Genomic DNA, 25,694 nt, shown 5'->3' with positions numbered 1-25,694 from the left:
TGGCAGTTAGCCACTGCTGACAGGATCCTGATAGTTCTCCTGTGAAAAAAGTAATCACCTCTCCACAGCATTAGTGATAATGTATTGATTGGTGGTTGGGGGTCTGACTGCTGGGACCCAGCCTGAAGAATGTGGAACTTTTATCCGCATTAGACTGGAGAGGTATGTCCGACATGACCACCTATCCCTTAATTCACTCTGTGGCTGTGAGCACTGCTCTTGTTTTTTTCTGGAAGCCCCAAAGAGAATGAATGGAGCTACAGTCAGACATCTGAACTGCTGCTGCATTTTAAAATGGGGATAAGTGTCCTGTCATGGATAAAACTTCCCCATTCTTCCAATCGGTGCAGTTTCTAATGGTCGGACCTAAGCGATCACCTATCCTGTGGAGCCCATGGATCGGTGATAACTTGTTTTAACCAGAGAACCTTTAAGCTCTTTCTGACCTTAGTTGTTATGGCTGGCAATCAGGCAACACAGCGTGCAGTAATCAGCGCACATACAGAGATCTGGCAATAACCAAAAACAATAGGACGAGCTCTGAGACGTGGAATCTCTGTAGACTGCAGTACCTGATCTATCCTCACACAACTATAAGCAGCAGTGGATTGCGCCTATCACTACCTATGCAACTCGGCACTGCCTGAGGAGCTGACTAGCCTGAAGATAGAAATACAAGCCTGACTTACCTCAGAGAAATACCCCAAAGGAATAGGCAGCCCCCCACATATAATGACTGTTAGCAAGATGAAAAGACAAACGTAGGAATGAAATAGATTCAGCAAAGTGAGGCCCGATATTCTAGACAGAGCGAGGATAGCAAAGAGAACTATGCAGTCTACAAAAAACCCTAAAACGAAAACCACGCAAAGGGGCAAAAGACCCACCGTGCCGAACTAACAGCACGGCGGTGCACCCCTTTGCTTCTCAGAGCTTCCAGCAAAAGTTAATAGCAAGCTGGACAGAAAAAACAGAAAACAAACTAGAAGCACTTATCTAGCAGAGCAGCAGGCCCAAGGAAAGATGCAGTAGCTCAGATCCAACACTGGAACATTGACAAGGAGCAAGGAAGACAGACTCAGGTGGAGCTAAATAGCAAGGCAGCCAACGAGCTCACCAAAACACCTGAGGGAGGAAGCCCAGAGACTGCAATACCACTTGTGACCACAGAAGTGAACTCAGCCACAGAATTCACAACAGTACCCCCCCCTTGAGGAGGGGTCACCGAACCCTCACCAGAGCCCCCAGGCCGACCAGGATGAGCCACATGAAAGGCACGAACAAGATCTGAGGCATGGACATCAGAGGCAAAAACCCAGGAATTATCTTCCTGAGCATAACCCTTCCATTTGACCAGATACTGGAGTTTCCGTCTAGAGACACGAGAATCCAAAATCTTCTCCACAATATACTCCAATTCCCCCTCAACCAAAACAGGGGCAGGAGGCTCCACAGATGGAACCATAGGTGCCACGTATCTCCTCAACAACGACCTATGGAATACATTATGTATGGAAAAGGAGTCTGGGAGGGTCAGACGAAAAGACACCGGATTGAGAATCTCAGAAATCCTATACGGACCAATAAAACGAGGTTTAAATTTAGGAGAGGAAACTTTCATAGGAACATGACGAGAAGATAACCAAACCAGATCCCCAACACGAAGTCGGGGTCCCATACGGCGTCTGCGATTAGCGAAAAGCTGAGCCTTCTCCTGGGACAAGGTCAAATTGTCCACTACCTGAGTCCAGATCTGCTGCAACCTGTCCACCACAGAATCCACACCAGGACAGTCCGAAGACTCAACCTGTCCTGAAGAGAAACGAGGATGGAACCCAGAATTGCAGAAAAGTGGAGAGACCAAGGTAGCCGAGCTGGCCCGATTATTAAGGGCGAACTCAGCCAACGGCAAAAATGACACCCAATCATCCTGGTCAGCGGAAACAAAACATCTCAGATATGTTTCCAAGGTCTGATTGGTTCGTTCGGTCTGGCCATTAGTCTGAGGATGGAAGGCCGAGGAGAAAGATAGGTCAATGCCCATCCTACCACAAAAGGCTCGCCAGAACCTCGAGACAAACTGGGAACCTCTGTCAGAAACAATATTCTCAGGAATGCCATGTAAACGAACCACATGCTGGAAGAACAAAGGCACCAAATCAGAGGAGGAAGGCAATTTAACCAAGGGCACCAGATGGACCATTTTAGAAAAGCGATCACAGACCACCCAAATGACCGACATTTTTTGAGAAACGGGAAGGTCAGAAATGAAATCCATCGAAATATGTGTCCAAGGCCTCTTCGGGACCGGCAAGGGCAAAAGCAACCCACTGGCACGTGAACAGCAGGGCTTAGCCCTAGCACAAATTCCACAGGACTGCACAAAAGCACGCACATCCCGTGACAGAGATGGCCACCAGAAGGATCCAGCAACCAACTCCCTGGTACCAAAGATTCCTGGATGACCGGCCAGCACCGAACAATGAAGTTCAGAGATAACTTTACTAGTCCACCTATCAGGGACGAACAGTTTCTCGGCCGGACAACGATCAGGTTTATTAGCCTGAAATTTCTGCAACACTCTCCGCAAATCAGGGGAGATGGCAGACACAATGACTCCTTCCTTGAGGATACTCGCCGGCTCAGATAACCCCGGAGAGTCGGGCACAAAACTCCTAGACAGAGCATCCGCCTTCACATTTTTAGAGCCCGGAAGGTATGAAATCACAAAATCAAAACGAGCAAAAAATAACGACCAACGGGCCTGTCTAGGATTCAAGCGCTTGGCAGACTCAAGATAAGTAAGGTTCTTATGATCAGTCAAAACCACCACGCGATGCTTAGCACCCTCAAGCCAATGACGCCACTCCTCGAATGCCCACTTCATGGCCAGCAACTCTCGGTTGCCCACATCATAATTACGCTCAGCAGCAGAAAATTTCCTGGAAAAGAAAGCACATGGTTTGAACACTGAGCAACCAGAACCTCTCTGTGACAAAACCGCCCCTGCACCAATCTCAGAAGCATCAACCTCGACCTGGAACGGAAGAGAAACATCAGGTTGACACAACACAGGGGCACAGCAAAAACGACGCTTCAACTCCTGAAAAGCTTCCACGGCAGCAGAAGACCAATTAACCAAATCAGCACCCTTCTTGGTCAAATCGGTCAATGGTCTGGCAATGCTAGAAAAATTACAGATGAAGCGACGATAAAAATTAGCAAAGCCCAGGAATTTCTGCAGACTTTTTAGAGATGTCGGCTGAGTCCAATCCTGGATGGCCTGAACCTTAACCGGATCCATCTCGATAGTAGAAGGGGAAAAGATGAACCCCAAAAATGAAACTTTCTGCACACCGAAGAGACACTTTGATCCCTTCACGAACAAGGAATTAGCACGCAGTACCTGGAAAACCATTCTGACTTGCTTCACATGAGACTCCCAATCATCTGAGAAGATCAAAATGTCATCCAAGTAAACAATCAAGAATTTATCCAGATACTCACGGAAAATGTCATGCATAAAAGACTGAAAAACAGATGGAGCATTGGCAAGTCCGAACGGCATCACCAGATACTCAAAATGACCCTCGGGCGTATTAAATGCCGTTTTCCATTCATCTCCCTGCCTGATTCTCACCAGATTATACGCACCACGAAGATCAATCTTAGTAAACCAACTAGCCCCCTTAATCCGAGCAAACAAGTCAGAAATCAATGGCAAGGGATACTGAAACTTAACAGTGATCTTATTAAGAAGGCGGTAATCAATACACGGTCTTAGCGAACCATCCTTCTTGGCTACAAAAAAGAACCCTGCTCCCAATGGTGACGACGATGGGCGAATATGTCCCTTCTCCAAGGACTCCTTCACATAACTGCGCATAGCGGTGTGTTCAGGTACGGACAAATTAAATAAACGACCCTTAGGGAATTTACTACCAGGAATCAAATCGATAGCACAATCACAATTCCTATGCGGAGGTAGGGCATCAGACTTGGACTCTTCAAATACATCCTGAAAGTCCGACAAGAACTCTGGGATGTCAGAAGGGGTGGATGACGAAATCGACAAAAATGGAACATCACCATGTACTTCCTGACAACCCCAGCTGGTTACCGACATAGAGTTCCAATCCAATACTGGATTATGGGTTTGTAGCCATGGCAACCCCAACACGACCACATCATGCAAATTATGCAGTACCAGAAAGCGAATAACTTCCTGATGTGCAGGAGCCATGCACATGGTCAGCTGGGCCCAGTACTGAGGCTTATTCTTGGCCAAAGGTGTAGCATCAATTCCTCTCAACGGAATAGGACACCGCAAAGGCTCCAAGAAAAATCCACAACGTTTAGCATAATCCAAATCCATCAGATTCAGGGCAGCGCCTGAATCCACAAACGCCATGACAGAATACGATGACAAAGAGCACATTAAGGTAATGGACAAAAGGAATTTGGACTGTACAGTACCAATAACGGCAGAGCTATCGAACCGCCTAGTGCGTTTAGGACAATTAGAAATAGCATGAGTAGAATCACCACAATAGAAACACAGTCTGTTCAGACGTCTGTGTTCTTGCCGTTCTACTTTAGTCATAGTCCTGTCGCACTGCATAGGCTCAGGTTTACTCTCAGACAATACCGCCAGATGGTGCACAGATTTACGCTCGCGCAAGCGACGACCGATCTGAATGGCCAAGGACATAGACTCATTCAAACCAGCAGGCATAGGAAATCCCACCATTACATCCTTAAGAGCTTCAGAGAGACCCTTTCTGAACAAAGCCGCTAGTGCAGATTCATTCCACAGAGTGAGTACTGACCACTTCCTAAATTTCTGACAATATACTTCTACATCATCCTGACCCTGGCATAAAGCCAGCAGATTTTTCTCAGCCTGATCCACTGAATTAGGCTCATCGTAAAGCAATCCAAGCGCCTGGAAAAACGCATCAACATTACTCAATGCAGGGTCTCCTGGCGCAAGAGAAAACGCCCAGTCCTGTGGGTCGCCGCGCAAAAAAGAAATAATAATCAAAACCTGTTGAATAGGATTACCAGAAGAATGAGGTTTCAAGGCCAAAAATAGCTTACAATTATTTCTGAAGCTCAGGAACTTAGTTCTGTCACCAAAAAACAAATCAGGAATCGGAATTCTTGGTTCTAGCATTGATTTCTGATCAATAGTATCTTGAATCTTTTGTACATTTACAACGAGATTATCCATTGAGGAGCACAGAGCCTGAATATCCATGTCCACAGCTGTGTCCTGAAGCACTCTAATGTCTAGCGGAAAAAAAAGACTGAAGACAGAGCTAAGAAAAAAAAATGATGTCAGGATTTCTTTTTTCCCTCTATTGGGAATCATTGGCTGGCTCCTTGTACTGTTATGGCTGGCAATCAGGCAACACAGCGTGCAGTAATCAGCGCACATACAGAGATCTGGCAATAACCAAAAACAATAGGACGAGCTCTGAGACGTGGAATCTCTGTAGACTGCAGTACCTGATCTATCCTCACACAACTATAAGCAGCAGTGGATTGCGCCTATCACTACCTATGCAACTCGGCACTGCCTGAGGAGCTGACTAGCCTGAAGATAGAAATACAAGCCTGACTTACCTCAGAGAAATACCCCAAAGGAATAGGCAGCCCCCCACATATAATGACTGTTAGCAAGATGAAAAGACAAACGTAGGAATGAAATAGATTCAGCAAAGTGAGGCCCGATATTCTAGACAGAGCGAGGATAGCAAAGAGAACTATGCAGTCTACAAAAAACCCTAAAACGAAAACCACGCAAAGGGGCAAAAGACCCACCGTGCCGAACTAACAGCACGGCGGTGCACCCCTTTGCTTCTCAGAGCTTCCAGCAAAAGTTAATAGCAAGCTGGACAGAAAAAACAGAAAACAAACTAGAAGCACTTATCTAGCAGAGCAGCAGGCCCAAGGAAAGATGCAGTAGCTCAGATCCAACACTGGAACATTGACAAGGAGCAAGGAAGACAGACTCAGGTGGAGCTAAATAGCAAGGCAGCCAACGAGCTCACCAAAACACCTGAGGGAGGAAGCCCAGAGACTGCAATACCACTTGTGACCACAGAAGTGAACTCAGCCACAGAATTCACAACACTTAGTACATCCAAGGTTAGATCCCCTGCTTTGATGTGGGCTCCAGCGGTGAGCCCGCATCAAAGCCGGGACATGTCAGCTGTTTTGAACAGCTGACATGTGCCCGCAATAGTGACGGTTGGAATTGCGATCCACCCGCTGCTATTAACTAGTTAAATGCCGCTGTCAAATGCTGACAGCGGCATTTAACCGACGCTTCCGGCCATCGGGCCAGAAATGAGAGCATCGCCATCTCCGTCACATGATCGAGGGTCAGCGATGCGTTGGCCTAGTAACCAGAGGTCTCCTTGAGACCTCTATGGTTGCTGATGCTGCCTTGCTGTGAGCAAGCCTGTAATTCAGCTACACTACAAAGGAGCAATCTACACATCGCTCCCATGTAGCTGCGCCGATCGAGTTGTGCCAGCTTCTAGCCTTCCATGGAGGCTATTGAGGCGTTGCAAAAGTAAAAAAAAATGTGAAAAAAAAAAAGTTTCTATCACCCCCCTTTCGCCACATTTACAATAAAACAACAAAAAAAATAATCAAACCTACACATATTTGGTATGGCTGCGTTCAGAATCTCCCGATTTATAAATAAAAAAAAAAAGATTAACCTGATCGCTAAACAGCGTAGCGAGAAAAAAATTTGAAACGCCAGAATTACGTTTTTTTGGTCGCTGCAACATTGCATTAAAGTGCAATAACTGGCGATCAAAATAACGTATCTGCACCAAAATGGTATCATTAAAAATGTCAGCTTGGCACGCAAAAAATAAGCCCTCACCGACCCAGACCACAACAATTTGAGACGCTATGGGTATCGGAAAATGGCGCAAATGTTTTTTTTTTTTTTTAAAGAAAAGTTTGGTATCTTTTTTCACCATTTTGATGAAGATAACCTAGACATGTTTGGTGTCTATGAACTCGTAATGACCCAGAAAATCATAATCGCAGGTTAGTTTTAGCATTTATTGAACCTAGTAAAAAAGGCAAACAAAAAACAAGTGTGGGATAGCACTTTTTTTGCAATTTCACCGCAGTTGGAATTTTTTTCCCATTTTCTAGTACATGACATGGTAAAACCAATGATGTCGCTCAAAAGTACAACTCATCCCGCAAAAAAATAAACTCTCACATGACCATATTGATGAAAAAATAAAAAAGTTATGGCTCTGGGAAGGAGGGGAGCGAAAAACAAACATGGAAAAATGGAAAATCCCAAGGTCATGAAGGGGTTAAAGTAAAATACCGTAATTGTACATCCCTGTTATGGGGTTGCACAATAGATGTGCAGGAGTCCCCTTTGTCTTACAGTCGATGCTCCACTATAATGGGGATAACGACTTACAGATATTTGCATATAGCTGTAGGGCGGGCCCCTAGAGTCCATTCCCCTGGTGGGCCCCAGACACCCCAGTCGGACCCTGATATCACTAGTATGTGTTTAATCTACATTAAACAAAGCTTTAACATTTTTTCACAATATTTTTAGTCCCGAAATGGAACTTGAACATGTGATCCCTGGGACAAATATTACACCATAATGCTTATACAATATACTAATTTAATAAGCTTTGATAAATGGAGGACACAGACTTCCAGTTGTCGTATACCTATAGATAAGATAACATGCATATGACAACATCTGCAAGGAGTTTGTATGTTCTCCCCGTGTTTGTGTGGGTTTCCTCTGGTTACTCCGGTTTCCTCCCACATTCCAAAGACATACTGATAGGTAATTTAGATTGTGAGCCTCATCAGGGAAAGCGATGATAATGTGTGCAAACTGTAAAGCGCTGTGAAATATGTTGGCGCTTTATAAATAAAGAGATTATTATGATATCCTATAGACTTTGATTGTGTAAGAATAACAGGGAATAGACCTGAATGCTTCTAGAAGAGAAAAGTGTCATTGGAAATTTGGACACCCTGTACTCTGACCCATGTAAATAGTGATAAAGTTCCTTTCCCAGAGATTTGTTTGTTGGAATATGCCATAATTGATGTGTAAAGTATATGGTTAAGGACACCAACTGATTGGATGCTTTGTGAGCACTGTGATGTCATCTCATCAACATAACTGATCCATGTAGTGTGACAAACATTTATACACTGTCATATCTGCTACGGTAGGTCTGACGACTGTCAGGACCCTCAAACTATTCCGATCTCAGATGGTTAATTCCATACCTATATTGCAGTATTGGCTGTCACTGATGGGATACATACTGGCACTGTGGAATTCATGCTGAATCCCTTTCTATCTGTGTCAGTTGAATTCTATTATTTTGGTCAGCTTCTCAATTCATTTTTAGTTTATTGCGGCATTTATTTCTATTGATCTATGAAGGAAAAATATGTTTTAATCTAATGCTCTCAAACTACTGCTATTAATTTATTTTTATGGAGATATGATTGTTTTGATTAAATTTCACCTGATGTGGTCATCGGCTGCATACTGCACAGTATACTTTCTTCGCAAGATGCCTTGAAGACTTGTTCAAAGTAACCCACTGAAAATAATTTTCCCTATGCTACAACTGAAATTGGCCACTATAAGGCTTCCGTCACACTAGCAGTATTTGGTCAGTATTTTACATCAGTATTTGTAGCCAAAACCAGGAGTGGGTGATAAATACAGAAGTGGTGCATATCTTTCTATGATACTTTTCCTCTAATTGTTCCACTCCTGGTTTCGGCTTACAAATACTGATGTAAAATCCTGACCAAATACTGCTAGTGTGACGGCAGCCTAAATCTTAAAGGAATAATTTGGTTCGTAAAGTAATGAGCACCACTTACTTGCAGATGATGCTCCCTCTAGATTTACTATGACATGGTTTAATCTGGAGCGAGCAAGCAATTGCCTTCCACATTTCAGGATGACATTTCCTAATATCTAGAACAGGAATATTCATAAAAGGCATTTTGATGCTTCCTTTCTCCCACAGCTTCATGTCATTCATTGCTCCCTGGTCTGATTGAGCATTACAGCTTCGAAATAATTCAGTTGGCCTAAATATAAACAAAAAAAATAAGTTATTTATAAATGTTGCTTTTTTAATAACCTTTTTTTTTTTACTAAAAAAGAATATCAGTAATATCTGCATGCACATGTATTGACATCAGCTACAAGAATAGAGGGGCACATTTTTCAGAGCAGAGGCTAGTTTTCCAGCATCATGTTACCACATGATGTGCTTAAAAATGGAAAAAGAATCCAAGTGGAGAGGAATATATATATATATATATATATAGACATACACTAGATGGTGGCATCGGGTAGTCTAGAATATGCATGTCCACGTAATATATTGCACAGCCCACGTAGTGTATTGCCCAGTATTATATTACACAGCGACGTAGTATACAGCACAGAGCCACGTAGTATATTGCCCAGCCACGTAGTATGTTGGCGAGTCACGTAGTATATTGCCCAGCTACGTAGTATATTGCCCAGCCACGTATGTCACAGGTTAAAAAATAAAAAATAAACACATACTCACCTTCCGAGGGAGCCGTTGTAGTCATGTCGCCTGTGTGCGCTGCACTCGGCAGCTTCCGGTCCCAGGGTTGGTAGCGCAGGACCCGTGATGACGTCGCAGTCACACGACCGTGACGTCAAGGCAGGTCCTTCTCATGCAGGCACGCAGGACTTGTGATGAGGTCGTGGTCACATGACCGTGACGTCATGGCAGGTCCTTGTCGCATACCATCCTTGCCACCGGAACCTGCCGCTTGCATGGAGCGGTTACCGGAGCATCGTGAGGAGCAGGAAAGGCGGTGGAAGGTGAATATATAATCATTTTTTTTATTTTTTTATATTTTTAACATTAGATCTTTTTACTATTGATGCCGCATAGGCAGCATGAATAGTAAAAGGTTGGGGACACACAGGGTTAATAGCAGCGGTAACGGAGTGCATTACCTGCGGCATAACGCGATCTGTTACCGCCGGCATTAACCCTGTGTGAGCGGTGACTGGAGAGGAGTATAGGTCGGGCACCGGGCAGTGACTGCAGGGAGTAAGGAGCAGCCATTTTTTCACCGGACTGTGCCCGTCGCTGATTGGTCGTGGCTGTTTTGCCGCGACCAATCAGCGACTTGGATTTCCATGACAGACAGAGGCCGCGACCAATGAATATCTGTGACAGAAAGACAGACAGACAGAAAGAAAGACGGAAGTGACCCTTAGACAATTGTATAATTATATAGTGTATATATATATATATATAGATATATATATCTATATATATATATATACAGTTAGGTCCATATATATTTGGACAGAGACAACATTTTTCTAATTTTTGTTATAGACATTACCACAATGAATTTTAAGCAAAACAATTCAGATGCAGTTGAAGTTCAGACTTTCAGCTTTCATTTGAGGGTATCCACATGAAAATTGGATGAAGGGTTTAGGAGTTTCAGCTCCTTAACATGTGCCACCCTGTTTTTAGAGGGACCAAAAGTAATTGGACAATTGATTCCAGGGCTATTTCATGGACAGGTGTGGGCAATCCTTTCATGTCAAGAGCCAGAATAGGCGCATCTTCCAGATGTGCCTTTTCTGGGGTGGCTGGGGGCAGGTGTTTTTAGCCAGGGGGGGCCAATAACCGTGGACCCTCTCCAGGCTATTAATATCTGGCCTCAGTCACTGGCTTTACTACTCTGGCGGAGAAAAATGCGCGGGAGCCCACGCCAATTTTTTCCGCCATTTAACCCCTTATTTTAATAGCTAGACAGCCCAAATTTTGCACATACACACTACTAATATTAGTAGTGTGGAATATGCAAAAAAAATGGTGATATGAGATGGTTTACTGTATGTAAACCATGTCTCATATCATGTCGGGTTTAGGAAGGAGATAGCAAAAGCCGGCAATTGAATTACCGGCTTTAAAGCTATCTCGCGCTGTATGAAGTAATAATATATATACATATATGTGTCTACTGACATATATATATATATATATATAGACAGTATATATGTTTTTTTTTGTTTTTAACACATGAATCCCTTGTATAGCCGTATGTCGGTTTTGCAAGCCTGCGAGAAAAACACGCAGTACGGATGCCATACGGATTACATACGGAGGATGCCATGCGCAAAAAACGCTGAAACACCCTGCCTACGGAGGAGCTAAGGACCACTATTTTGGGGACTTTTCAGCGTATTACGGCCGTAATATACGGACCGTATTATCTTACGCTGAGTGTGACGCCGGCCTTACATTGGGCTTGTCGCTCGGGTCGAGCAACCGAGCATTCCAATTTCCTCAACTATCAACGAGAACCCGAGCATTTTAGTGCACGCCCATCATTAATAATTACCATTCTTCTGTGCAAGGTGGCTTAGGTATAGTAACATGGCAGAAATGTGGGCTTTCAACAGACGCCCAGTTGCTTTTACAACCCATCAGCACCCTGCGATCATGTCACAGGAGGCAAGTACACTATTCAAAACTTCATAAATGTCACTGTTGTCACAATTGAAAGGGAAATCTGTGAGGCTGAACTATTGCGGTCAGAGATAGTTCTGTTCCCAGAAGTTACTCTCTGGTGCGCCATTTCAGTTCATGTGCAAATCCCCGTACAAGTACTGTAGAAGTTGCCAAAGTGTTAAAATGTACAAAATAATACTTGACTCTTTTTAAATGTCTCATAAAACAAGTCAGAGAATTTTAAAATTTTATTTTTACCGGTTGTTAAAATTGGTACAGTATGTAAGATTTCGGCATCCCAGTTGGCAGGGTTCTCGAACATCTGATAGGCATGTCAACATTTGTGTCTCCATAGGATTGTATTCACATGAAAGGTCAAATTCTTGCCAGTTCTGGGTGTTTCCCCAGCTCGTGTTGTACAGTTTTGTACACAAATCTCTAAAATTAGAGAAAATAATTAAATATAATACTATGCATCAAAAGCATATTGAAAACTGTTTAGTTTATACAGGTCATGAGAAAAAATAAACTGTTAAATAATTGGTTATAAAAGTTCAAAATTACACAACTTGGAATGTAAATACTTTAATACAGTGCTGTGCAAATTAATTGGGACAAAGCATTTGGTTACCAGTCAGTGACTCAAATCAGATTTACCGTAACTGCTTTGAACAGGTTTGAGTGTACAACTTTGAGTAACAAAATGTGGTTTGACTGGTTTTAGTCAGAAAATAAAAAAATATGTGTTTCATTTTTGCTTTGTCCCAATTAATTTGCACAGCACTGTACCTTCTTAATGCTACTGGATAATTTCACAAACCAATAATCATTTTTTTTAACGTTTTGAATAATTCAGGTATGTTGTAGTCTTTTATACTTCAATACACATGTGAATGGTCTAAAAAATATAATTTCTATAACACTAATTATTCAAGGGGTATTATTTCTCCTTCCAGATAGTGAAATGTCAAGCATGCCGAGATGAGGATACTTTCAAGCCGTGACACTCCTCTGGTAAATTGTCTCTTCAGAGAGAACGAACTAGAACTCTAGTGCCACCTATAGAAAGTAGCAATCCTAGGACTCAATGTCGACCTTTTAATGATGAGCCTTGTCACACGACTTAGGATAAAAGCCAAAATCAGCATCTCAATTTGCAGACAGTGTGTTTTGGGGTACTGCCCTTGATATATGATAGAAGAGTGGAGGTACGGCCCCACATAATAGAGCTCCCAGATGCAACCCTTCATGCCATCTGAAAAATCCACATTACATTGTACCTCCCTTTGCAGGGTCTTTATTATATTGAAGTATGGAGTATCAAGCAGAGCTTGAGATTGTTTTATTTCTTTTTTTTTAAACCTTCAAAATGTATTTGTTAACCTCATCCTATGATATATCATTGTTAAATTCCTCAACACCTTTATCAATGCTTGTACAACCTTCTTGTGAAATTTTGACCTTACAAATTCCACAAACAAATTGGATGCGTTCATGTTAATTGAAATGGTCTCCTGTCATGACACTTTGCCATTCATTCTATGATCTCTCTCTGTTGCATACATAATCTCATAATCTGCCAATTCATAAAATGAGGCAAAATTCATGCACATATTCCTGGAGCAGAGTAAATTAACTTCTAAGTGCTATAAACTTAGACTAAACAACCTAAAAAAATGTATCAAACAGCGTGGTCCACTTTCAGAATTTTGATCACATTTTAAGACTGTCTAGTCCAGTGTTCCCCAAGTCCGGTCCTCAAGAGCCACCAACAGGTCATGTTTTCAGGATTTCCTTATTATTGCAAAGGTGATAATTGCATCACCTGGACAGGCAAGCATTCAATCACCTGTGCAATACTAAGGAAATCCTGAAAACCAGAGGCGTAGCTAGAGCTTTTGCCGCCCGGGGCTGTTCCCGAGCTTGGCGCCCCCCCCCCCCCAGCAGGAATAAGACCTCAGATGGAGAAGTTAAATTGTTTCGCCGGTGAATGTTACCATCACATGATCGGGACTGCAAAAAAAAAAACAAGTTCTGCTTACCTGACCGCGCTCCTGCTCTTTCCACGCAGCTGAAACGTCCACTCTGCCGGCGACTGACAATGATGTCAGATGCCGGCGACATGTACACTGGGACTGACGTCAGCTGCCAGCCTCAGATTGGCTGGCGGCTGTTAACTATTGACGTGCGGGCGCGGGCCCGCACGTCAATAGCGTTAAACAGCTGCAGCGCCGGCCCAGTGACCCACCCCCAGGGCTGGCTCCAGGTTTTTGAGGGCCCCGGGCAAAAGAGTCTCAGTGGGTCCCCCCTTTAACACATACCACGATTCATGATGCCCAGATACGGCAGAGAAATCTAGGTATAGTACAATGCCAGATTTCACTTCTAACATGAGTGACAGCTATTGTAAATTCTACAGTGTATATATACAGGTTAGGAGAGGTACAGTGCGGTGTATATATACAGGGGAGTGATGGTACTGTGCAGTGTATATATACAGGACAGGAGGAGTGGTACTGTGCAGTGTATATATACAGGGGAGTGATGGTACTGTGCAGTGTATATATACAGGAGGAGTGGCACTGTGCGGTGTATATATACAGGAGGAGTGGTACTGTGCAGGGTATATATACAGGAGGAGTGGTACTGTGCAGTGTATATATACAGGACAGGAGGAGTGGTACTGTGCAGTGTATATATACAGGGCAGTGGTACTGTGCAGTGTATATATACAGGAGGAGTGGTACTGTGCAGGGTATATATACAGGAGGAGTGGTACTGTGCAGGGTATATATACAGGACAGTGGTACTGTGCAGTGTATATATACAGGGCAGTGGTCCTGTGCAGTGTATATATACAGGGCAGTGGTCCTGTGCAGTGTATATATACAGGGCAGTGGTGCTGTGCAGTGTATATACAGGGCAGTGGTCCTGTGCAGTGTATATATACAGGGCAGTGGTCCTGTGCAGTGTATATATACAGGAGGAGTGGTACTGTGCAGGGTATATATACAGGACAGTGGTACTGTGCAGTGTATATATACAGGGCAGTGGTAATGTGCAGTGTATATATACAGGACAGTGGTCCTGTGCAGTGTATATATACAGGGCAGTGGTCCTGTGCAGTGTATATATACAGGGCAGTGGTGCTGTGCAGTGTATATACAGGGCAGTGGTCCTGTGCAGTGTATATATACAGGGCAGTGGTCCTGTGCAGTGTATATATACAGGAGGAGTGGTACTGTGCAGGGTATATATATAGGGCAGTGGTCCTGTGCAGTGTATATATACAGGGCAGTGGTCCTGTGCAGTGTATATATACAGGGCAGTGGTCCTGTGCAGTGTATATATACAGGGCAGTGGTCCTGTGCAGTGTATATATACAGGGCAGTGGTGCTGTGCAGTGTATATACAGGGCAGTGGTCCTGTGCAGTGTATATATACAGGGCAGTGGTCCTGTGCAGTGTATATATACAGGGCAGTGGTCCTGTGCAGTGTATATATACAGGGCAGTGGTCCTGTGCAGTGTATATATACAGGGCAGTGGTCCTGTGCAGTGTATATATACAGGGCAGTGGTACTGTGCAGTGTATATATACAGGGGAGTGGTGGTACTGTGCAGTGTATATATTTCAATAGCCGCCCAGCCCAGGCCCCCAGCACCTGTCCTGTATATATATTATATATACTGTCATGCAGGCTGTACAGATACAGTATATACACATACAGGACAGGTGCTGGGGGCCTGGGCGGCTGCTGAAGTATATATATATATATATCAGCTGTGGCCGCCCCTGGTCACCCAGACTGTCAGAATACAAAGATACATCGCACTCACTCAGGGCGGCAAGGAAGGAGCTCCTCCGGAATCTGCCTGTCCTAATAAGTGTTCACTTCACAGCAGCCAGCGAGGGGCGGGCGGGAGAGCAGAGCAGGAGAAGTGCTCTCTCCGCCCACAAACAAAGTCAGGCTGCGTTCTTAACCCTGATGTGCCTGCACTGCCTGGCCCTGCACTGAATGAAAAGATGCTTGTGCCAGCAGGGCTAGATGCCCGCCCCCCGCATTGTGCCGCCCGGGGCGGCCCACCCTCCCTACCCCCCTTCCTACGCCACTGCTGAAAACATAACCTGTTGGTGGCTCTTGAGGACCGGAGTTGGGGAACACTGGTAGTCTATACTGTCTAAAAATTAAACAATTGTTTTAAATCTAACCTATTATCCTCAAAAATAAAGTACAGACACAAAATAGATTTTAAAACATATCTTAAAATTTTATTTGTGAGAGAAACATACCCTAAGGGAACTAAAAAAAATTAGAAAACCATTGTGAATAAATAATAATGTAAGCAGTGCAATAAATCAGAAAAGGAAATGTAACCCCTTTATTGCATAGACATTTTTGCTTACCGTATATACTCGAGAATAAGCCGACCCGAGTATAAGCCGACACCCCCCCCTAATTTTGGCACAAAAAAACTGGGAAAACTTAATGACTTGAGTATAAGCCTAGGGAGGACAAAAATAAAAATAGATACCAATAAAAGTAAAATTAATTGAAATATCAGTAGGCTAAGTGTTTTTGAATATCCATATTGAATCAGGAGCCCCATATAATGCTCCATACAGTCCATGATGGCCCCATAAGATGCTCCATACAAAATACACCCCATATAATACTCCATACAGTTTATGATGGGCCCCATAATATGCTCCATATTAAAATATGCCCCATATAATATTGCACAAATGCTGATTATGACCCCATAAGATGCTCCATAGACACATTTACCTCGTATAATGCTCCACAAATGTGGATTATGGCCCCATAAGATACTCCATACAGATATTTGCTCCATATAATGCTGCACATGGCCCATACAGATATTTGCCCCATATAATGCTGTACATGGCCCCATAAGATGCTCCAAACAGATATTTGCCCCATATAATGCTGCACATGGCCCCATACAGATATTTGCCCCATATAATGCTGCACATGGCCCCATACAGATATTTGCCCCATATAATGCTGCACATGGCCCCATGAGATGCTCCATACAGATATTTGCCCCATATGCTGCACATATCCCCATACAGATATTTGCCCCATATAATGCTGCACATGGCCCATACAGATATTTGCCCCATATAATGCTGCACATGGCCCCATAAGATGCTCCATAGATATATTTGCCCCATATAATGCTGCACATGGCCCCATACAGATATTTGCCCCATATAATGCTGCACATGGCCCCAAAAGATGCTCCATACAGATATTTGCCCCATATAATGCTGCACATGGCCCCATACAGATATTTGCCCCATATAATGCTACTGTCACGGGGCTACCGCGACAGAGAGGTTCCAGAGAACTGCAGCGCTCTGGGCCTCGCTCACACACAGTGAATAGAAGCTCTTCTCCTGTATTCTGACCTGGCTGCTTTGTGCCAGCAGTGCAGGAGTTAACCTTGTTGCTGAGAGCTGGGTCTCTCAGCTGAAGTGGATTTTGTAATCTCCTCCTCTATATAGACCCAGCCTTGACTACAGCTATTGTCAGTAATCAGTTCTGCTGCCTGGCTTGGAGGTTGAAGGATCATGGTATTAGGAGCTTGGAGGTTTATTTACAGAGATTGGTGTCTGCTGTTTTGGTTGCATGTTAAACCTGTTTTCCTTCCTAGTTTTTTCCTTCTCTTCCCTTCTCTGTGTTACCTCTGTAGTTGTGTGAGCATTTGGTGAGTTTGAGACTTTTAATTACCCTGTATACCCTGTTTATTGTTGTATTTATACACTGGAGCAGTCCACCTCCCTTGGGGGGAGAGGGGGCCACTCAGTGGCGTATCTAGGGGGGGGCAGCCGGGGCATTTGCCCCGGGCGCAGCCGGCAGGGGGGCGCAGTCGGGCCGCCTAATTCGGCGGTCCGCAGTGTCTCCCCCGGCGGCTGCATTCTGCCGCCCCCCCGCACTGGGAGTCAGCTGTTCTCTGTGCCGACTGTCAAGCTGACAGCCGGCACAGAGAAGCTGCAGAGTGCCGGCTCCCAGTGTGTGCAGAGGGGGAGGGGAGCCCCTGCAGAGTGGCTGCGGCGGGCAGGGAGAAATCCCTGCAGCTCCACTGCCCAGCCGCATGATGTGTCTTCTTCCTGCTTCTTCTCACACAGACGCGCCGCTGGATGACGTCATCATTCAGCGGCCGGCTGTGTCAGAGGAAGGTGATGGACCTGCTGCGCAGAGCGCGAGGAGAGGTGAGAGGAGTGTGTGAATGTGAGTATGTATGTGTGTGTGAATGTGTATGTGTGTGAATGTGTGTGTGTGAATGTGTATGTGTGTGAGTGTGTGTGTGTGTGTGTGTATGTGAGTGTGTGCGTATGTGTGTGTCTCAGTATTGTGTGTGTGTGTATCGTGCTGCAGGGGAATGTGCAGAGAAGTGAATGGTGTGTGTGGGGGGGGAGGAGAGGGCAATGATGGGGCTGACGGGGGGCATATGCCCTTGGAGGGGGGGGCGCACCAAAATGAATTCTTGCCCCGGGTGCCAGAAACGCTAGATACACCTCTGGGGCCACTAATAGGGTAAGCACAGGAGACAGGGATACGCTGGCGGTTCAGGCCTCCTAAACATCATAGGTACCCCTGAGATAAGGGAAAGCCAGGGCCCCATTATAGTGGCAGGGACAGGTGCGGGTCCCAGTATCGCCGTTAACGGCGTGACAGCTGCACATGGCCCATACAGATATTTGCCCCAAATAATGCTGCACATGGCCCCATCAGATGCTCCATACAGATAATTGCCCCATATTATGCTGCACATGGCCCCATACAGATATTTGCCCCATATAATGCAGCACATGGCCCCATACAGATATTTGCCGCATATAATTCTGCACATGGCCCCATAAGATGCTGCATACAGATAATTGCCTCATAATGCTGCACATGGCCCCATGAGATGCTCCGTACAGACATTTTCCCCATATGCTGTTGCTGCGATTAAAAAAATAAAAAATTACACACTCACCTCTCAGGCACTTGCTATACTCCCCTTTCCCGTTCCACCGCCGACTGCCGCTGTGTCTTCCCCATCTTCTGCACTGACTTTCAGGCAGAGGGCGGCGCACACTAATCGCGTCATCGCGCCCTCTGACTGGAGCGTCAGTGCAGAGGACGCGGAAGACGCAACGGCACCGATGGTGGAACGGGGAGCAGGTGAATATCCGCACTGAGTTATACTCACCTGCTCCTGGTGTGGTCCCTGCACGTCTGTTCCCCGGCGCCGGCAGCTTCTTCCTGTAGTGAGTGGTCACATGGTACCGCTCATTACACTAATGAATATGCGGCTCCACCCCTATGGGAGTGGAGTCGGGTCCATATTCATTACTGTAATGAGCAGTACCATGTGACAGCTCACTACAGGAAGAAGCTGCCGGGGAACCAGGGACGTGCAGGGACCGCGCCAGGAGCAGGTGAGTATTATTACACCGCTCCGCTCCCCCTTCTCTGCCGACCCCTGGGTATGACTAGAGTATAAGCCGAGAGGCTTACTTTCAGCCCAAAAAAGTGGGCTGAAAATCTCGGCTTATACTCAAGTATATACGGTAATTCCTCCCTCTCTTTCCAAGAGCCATAACTTTTTTTTTTCCATCAATATGGCCATGTGAGGGCTTTATTTTAGCGAGCCGAGTTGTACTTTTGAATGTCACCATTGATTTAACCCCTTCATGACCTTGGGATTTTTCGTTTTTCCGTGTTCGTTTTTCACTCCCCTCCTTCCCAGAGCCATAACTTTTTTATTTTTCCGTCAATTTGGCCATGTGAGGGCTTATTTTTTTGCGGGACGAGTTTTACTTTTGAACGACATCATTGGTTTTAGCATGTCTTGTACTAGAAAACGGGAAAAAAATTCCAAGTGCGGTGAAATCTCACACTTGTTTTTTGTTTGGCTTTTTTGCTAGGTTCACTAAATTCTAAAACTGACCTGCCATTATGATTCTCCAGGTCAGTACGAGTTCATAGACACCTAACATGACTAGGTTATTTTTTAACTAAGTGGTGAAAAAAAATTCCAAACTTTGCTAAAAAAAAAAAAAATTGCGCCATTTTCCGATACTCATAGCGTCTCCATTTTTCGTGAACTGGGGTCGGTTGAGGGCTTATTTTTTGCGTGCCGAGATGACATTTTTAATGATAGATTTTGGTGCAGATATGTTCTTTTGATCGCCCATTATTGCATTTTAAGGCAATGTCGCGGCGCCCAAAAATGTAATTCTGGCATTTCGAATTTTTTTCTCGCTACGCTGTTTAGCGATCAGGTTAATGCTTTTTTTTAATTGATAGATCGGGCGATTCTGAGCGCGGCGATACCAAATATGCGTAGATTTGATTTTTTTGATTGATTTATTTTGATTGGGGCGAAAGGGGGGTGATTTAAACTTTTATATTTTTTTTATTTTTTTCACATTTTTCTTTACTTTTTTTTTTTTACTTTTGCCATGCTTCAATAGCCTCCATGGGAGGCTAGAAGCAGGCACCACTCGATCGGCTCAGCTACATAGCAGCGATCATCAGATCGCTGATATGTAGCAGAATTGCAGGTGTGCTGTGAGCGCCGACCACAGGGTGGCGCTCACAGCCACCGGCGATCAGTAACCATAGAGGTCTCAAGGACCTCTATGGTTACAATGTACAAGCATCGCCAACCTACGATCATGTGATGGGGGTCGGCGATGCCGTCATTTCCGGCCGCCCGGCCGGAAGCGGTAGTTGAATGCCGCTGTCTGCGTTTGACAGCGGCATTTAACTAGTTAATAGGCGCGGGCAGATCGCGATTCTGCTCGCGCCTATTACGGGCACATATCCAACAAATGTGTTAGACCGCACCCAATACTGACACCGTCTCCATGGACATCAGGGCGCTCGTCCACACCAGGGGGTCCGTCCCAGCAAGAGAGTCCACATTCGAAGTATAAAAAGGACAGCGCCACACCAGGAAGTGACAGACAGTAACTTTCTTTATTCTGCCTCCTGCGGCGACGTTTTGGTCCGTGGACCTTTTTCAAGCACTTTTTCCACAAAAAAGTGCTTGAAAAAGGTCCACGGACCGAAACGTCGCCGCAGGAGGCAGAATAAAGAAAGTTACTGTCTGTCACTTCCTGGTGTGGCGCTGTCCTTTTTATACTTCTATTACGGGCACATGTCAGCTGTTCAAAACAGCTGACATGTCCCGGCTTTGATGCGGGCTCAAAGCAGGGGATCTGACCTCGGACGTACTATCCCGTCCGAGGTCAGAAAGGGGTTAATCATCTAGTGTACTGGAAAATGAAGAAAAAATTCAAGTGTGATGAAATTGCAAAAACCGTACAATTCCACAATTTTTGGGTGTTTTTTATTTACTATGTTCACAATATGGTAAAACTGACCAGGCAGTATGATTTCCCAGGTCAGTATGAGTACGCAGATACCAAACATGAATAATTTATTTTTTTATTTAAGTGGTGAAAAAAAATCTGACATTTGTATGAAAAAAGTTCTTGCAATTGTCGCCATTTTCCGAGACCCGTAGCATTTCCATTTTTCGGGATCTGGGGCTTAGCTGACGTTTTTATTTATACCTTGGATTAGATACGATGTTTTAAACGCCCTTTTTATTGCAATATAGCGACGACCAAAAAAATGTAGTTCTGGCGTTTTCAATTTTTCTTTTTACGCTATTTACATTTACGGATCTAATTAATTTATTTTATATTTTGATAGATTGGACATTTCTGAATGCAGAGATACTAAATATGTGGATTTTCCTTAATTGCTTTATGTTCCGTGGGGAAAAGGGGGTGATTTGAAGTTTTGTGGTGTTTTTTCAGATTAAAATTTTTTTTTTCATTTTTTTACTGAAACTTGAAGCGGCGATCCTTCCATCGCCTGTGCTATACATAGCAGTCCTGATGCACTGCTACGTATTGCAAAAGTCATGATCTCCTATGAATACCAGCCATAAGCCAGCATTAACAGGAGTATCATAATGACAGGTACGGGGGTCCTCTGCAAACTCCCATCTTTGTTTTTTATTAGTTTCTTCATTGTGGAGATATTAGCAATCAAAGTATTTGACTCCTAATCAGCTAATTTTCGTTAAGGCCAAGTGGGTGTTATCAAATAGTGTTCAGTAAGGGCATGTACTTCTCGCTGTATGACAATGCCCAAGCATATGCAAGCAGCATCACTCAAAGGAAAGAAGAATTCACCCTTACAAGAGCTTACAGTAGTTTTCTCAGTGTGTCAGAGATGTATGATACAACCCTGATCTCCTGGTCAAGGGTACCGTCACACTAAGCCACACTGCAGCGATATCGACAACGATGTCGATCGCTGCAGCGTCGCTGTTTGGTCGCTGGAGAGCTGTCACACAGACAGCTCTCCAGCGACCAACGATGCCGAAGTCCCCTGGTAACTAGGGTAAACATTGGGTTACTAAGCGCAGGGCTGCGCTTAGTAACCCGATGTTTACCCTGGTTACCAGTGTAAACGTATAAAAAAACAAACACTACATACTTACCTTCCGTGTCTGTCCTCCGGCGCTCTGCTTTCCTCTGCACTGTCAGCGCCGGTCAGCCGGAAAGCAGAGCGGTGACGTCACCGCTCTGCTTTCCGGCTGCCCGGAGCTCACAGCCAGAGCAGAGAAGCTCAGCGCCGGGGACAGACACGGAAGGTAAGTATGTAGTGTTTTTTTTTTTACGTTTACGCTGGTAACCAGGGTAAACATCGGGTTACTAAGCGCGGCCCTGCGCCCTGCAATGTCGCGGCGACCAAAAAAACGTAATTTTGGCGTTTTGATTTTTTTTTCTCGCTACGCCACTTAGCGGTCAGGTTAATCCTTTGTTTTTATTGATAGATCGGGTTTTATTTTGATTGGGGCGAAAAGGGGGTGATTTGAACTTTTATATATTATTTTTTTTTATATAAATTTTTAAACACTTTTTTTTTTTTTAATTTTGGCATGCTTCATAGGAGGCTAGAAGCATGCATAACTCGATCGGCTCTGCTACATAGAGGTGAAGTACAGATCACCTCTATGTAGCAGAAATTCAGGGTTGCTTTGAACGCCGACCACAGGGTGGCGCTCAAAGCAATCGGCCATCAACAACTATAGAGGTCTCAAGGAGACCTCTGGTTGTTATGGCGATGCACTGCTGACCCCTGATCATGTGACGGGGGTCAGCAGTGCACCTCCGGCCATGTGGCCGGGAGCGCTATTTAAATGCCGCTGTCAGCGCTTGACAGCCGGAGCCCACCTCAAAGCAGGAGATCTGCCAGCTGACGTACTATTCCATCAGCTGGCAGAAAGGGGTTAAAAACGCCAGCTCGGCACACAAAAAATAAGCCCTCACCTGACCCCAGATCAAGAAAATTGGAGACGCTGCGGGTATCAGAAAATCACGCAATTTTTTTTTTTTTTTTTTTTTTTTTTTTTAGCAAACTTTGGAAATTTTTTTCACCACTTAGGTAAAAAATAACCTAGTCATGTTAGGTGTTTATGAACTCGTACTAACCTGGAGAATCATAATGGCAGGTTAGTTTTAGCATTTGGTGAACCTAGCAAAAAACAAGTGTGAGATTGCACTCTTTTTGCAATTTCATTATATGGCATGGTAAAACCAATGGTATCGTTCAAAAGTACATCTCGTCCCGCAAAAAATAAGCCCTCACATGGCCATATTGACAGAAAAATTTTATAGTTATGGCTCTGGGAAGGAGGGGAGCGAAAAACGAAAATGAAAAAACGGAAAAAGCTCCGGGGGTGAAGGGGTTAACTCTTTCATGACCGTGGGATTTTTCGTTTTTCCGTGTTCGTTTTTCACTCCCCTCCTTCCCAGAGCCATAACTTTTTTATTTTTCCGTCAATTTGGCCATGTGAGGGCTTATTTTTTGCGGGACGAGTTGTACTTTTGAACGACATCATTGGTTTTAGCATGTCTGTACTAGAAAACGGGAAAAAAATTCCAAGTGCGGTGAAATTGCAAAAAAAGTGCAATCCCACACTTGTTTTTTGCTTGGCTTTTTTGCTAGGTTCACTAAATGCTAAAACTGACCTGCGATTATGATTCTCCAGGTCATTACGAGTTCATAGACACCTAACATGACTAGGTTATTTTTTACCTAAGTGGTGAAAAAAAATTCCAAACTTTGATTAAAAAAAAAATAAAAAATTGCGCCATTTTCCGATACTCGTAGCATCTCCTTTTTTCATGATCTGGGGTCGGTTGAGGGCTTATTTGCCGAGCTGGCGTTTTAATGATTCCAATTTGGTGCAGATACATGCTTTTGATCGCTCGTTACTGCATTTTAATGCAAAGTCGCGGCAACCAAAAAAAACGTAATTCTGGCGTTTCAATTTTTTTTTCTCGTTACGCCATTTAGCGATCAGGTTATTGCTTTTTTTTATTGATAGATCGGGCGATTCTGAACGTGCCGATACCAAATATGTGTAGATTTGATATTTTTTTTATAGATTTATTTTGATTTGGGCGAAAGGGGGGTGATTTAAACTTTTATATTTTTTTTATTTTTTTCACATTTTTTTTTAACTTTTTTTTTTTTTACTTTTGCCATGCTTCAATAGCCGGCACAGCACGATCGGCTCTGCTACATAGCAGCGATCTGCTGTTCACTGCTATGTAGTAGAAAATCAGGTGTGCTGTGAGGGTGGCGCTCACAGCTACCGGCGATCAGTAACCATAGAGGTCTCAAGGACCTCTATGGTTACAATGGAGAAGCATTGCCGACCCCCGATCATGTGACGGGGGTCGGCGATGACGTAATTTCCGGCCGCCCGGCCGGATGCGGTAGTTAAATGCCGCTGTCTGCGTTTGACAGCGGCATTTAACTAGTTAATAGCGGCGGGTGAATCACGATTTAACCCGCTGCTATTGCGGGCACATGTCAGCTGTTCAAAACAGCTGACATATCCCGACTTTGAGGGCTCACTGCGGAGCCCTGCATCAAAGCAGGGGAGCTGACATCGGACATGCTATCCCGTCTGATGTCAGTAAGGGGTTAAACATAAGTCCCAGGTGCATATACTCACCCTCTGACGTTTTAACTGTTTTTCGTCACCATTCCGGTCCCACAGAGTCATCATGTGAGCGCAGCTTCTGACTGGCTGAAAGTCAGAAGCTACGTAACAAGCTCTCATTGCAAGTCTAGAACGACGCTGTGGCGCTAGTCACTGCTCACAAACAGACCATGAGGCAAAAAGAGGCAGAAGTTCCTTTGTCAATACCAAGAGAGTACGTAGATAGCCAAGGTAAAAGATAGCCAAGTCAAGTCACAATCAAGGGTCAATAACAGGAGAAAGTGGATCAAAAGAAAAAGGACAAGACAAAGGGATAGTCAGAACACTGTCCAAAGTGTCAGGCAGTGGAAAATCAGAACTCAGAGCAACAGAATCAGCCTAACACTCACCAAGAAGCACAAACTACATTTGTCAGGGATCAGGGGCAGACAGCTCAGTTAAGTAGCTGGGATTTGTACAAGGTAAAAGGGATATTGAATAAGGAAGGCTATCACTCCATTTTGCAATGCCATGCCCTGTGAACAGCGCTTGATTGGAGACAAATTTTATCCTACAACAGGACAATCACCCAAAGCACACCTCCAAATTATGCAAAAACTATTTAGGGAAGAAGCAGGCAGTTGGTATTCTACCTGTAATAGAGTGGCCAGTGCAGTCACCAGATCACAACCCCATTGAGCTGTTGTGGGAGCAGCTTGACTGTATGGTACGCAAAAAGTGCCCATCAAGCCAAATCAACTTGTGGGAGGGGCTTCTGGATGCATGGGGTGATTACCTCAGCAAATTAACTGCTAGAATGCCAAAGGTCTGCAATATTGTAATTGCTGAAAAAGGAGCATTCTTTGACGAAAGCAAAGTTTGAAGGAGAAAATTATTATTTCAAATAAAAATCTTTTTTTTCGAACCTTGTCAATGTCTGGACTAGATTTTCGATTCATTTGGTAACTTACTTGATTAATAAAAGTATGAGTTTTCATGGAAAACACAAAATTGTCTGGGTGACCCTAAACTTTTGAACGGTAGTGTATATGAATTTATACTGCGCAGAAAGATAGAACAAAATGATAGAA

The 25,694-nt window shown here is 44.3% G+C and overlaps 1 protein-coding gene across 4 annotated transcripts in view; it reads right to left on the bottom strand.

Annotated features, from left to right (window-relative positions):
- RECK (reversion inducing cysteine rich protein with kazal motifs) overlaps window positions 1-25,694 on the bottom strand; it is a 764,658-nt gene that overhangs the window by 337,235 nt on the left and 401,729 nt on the right. For all 4 annotated transcript variants that reach the window (XM_069730404.1, XM_069730400.1, XM_069730403.1 and 1 more), the window contains 2 exons: window positions 11,826-12,005; window positions 8,923-9,135 (listed from right to left, as the gene is read on the bottom strand). In XM_069730404.1, coding sequence (XP_069586505.1) covers window positions 8,923-9,135; window positions 11,826-12,005 — 393 coding nt within the window. The remainder of the gene's footprint in view (window positions 1-8,922; window positions 9,136-11,825; window positions 12,006-25,694) is intronic.

This window comes from Ranitomeya imitator, chromosome 6 (genome assembly GCF_032444005.1).
Source record: "Ranitomeya imitator isolate aRanImi1 chromosome 6, aRanImi1.pri, whole genome shotgun sequence".
Taxonomy (NCBI): Eukaryota; Metazoa; Chordata; class Amphibia; order Anura; family Dendrobatidae; genus Ranitomeya; species Ranitomeya imitator.
The sequence above is the reverse complement of the archived record's forward strand: the minus strand, read 5'-3'. Positions and strand labels throughout refer to the sequence as shown.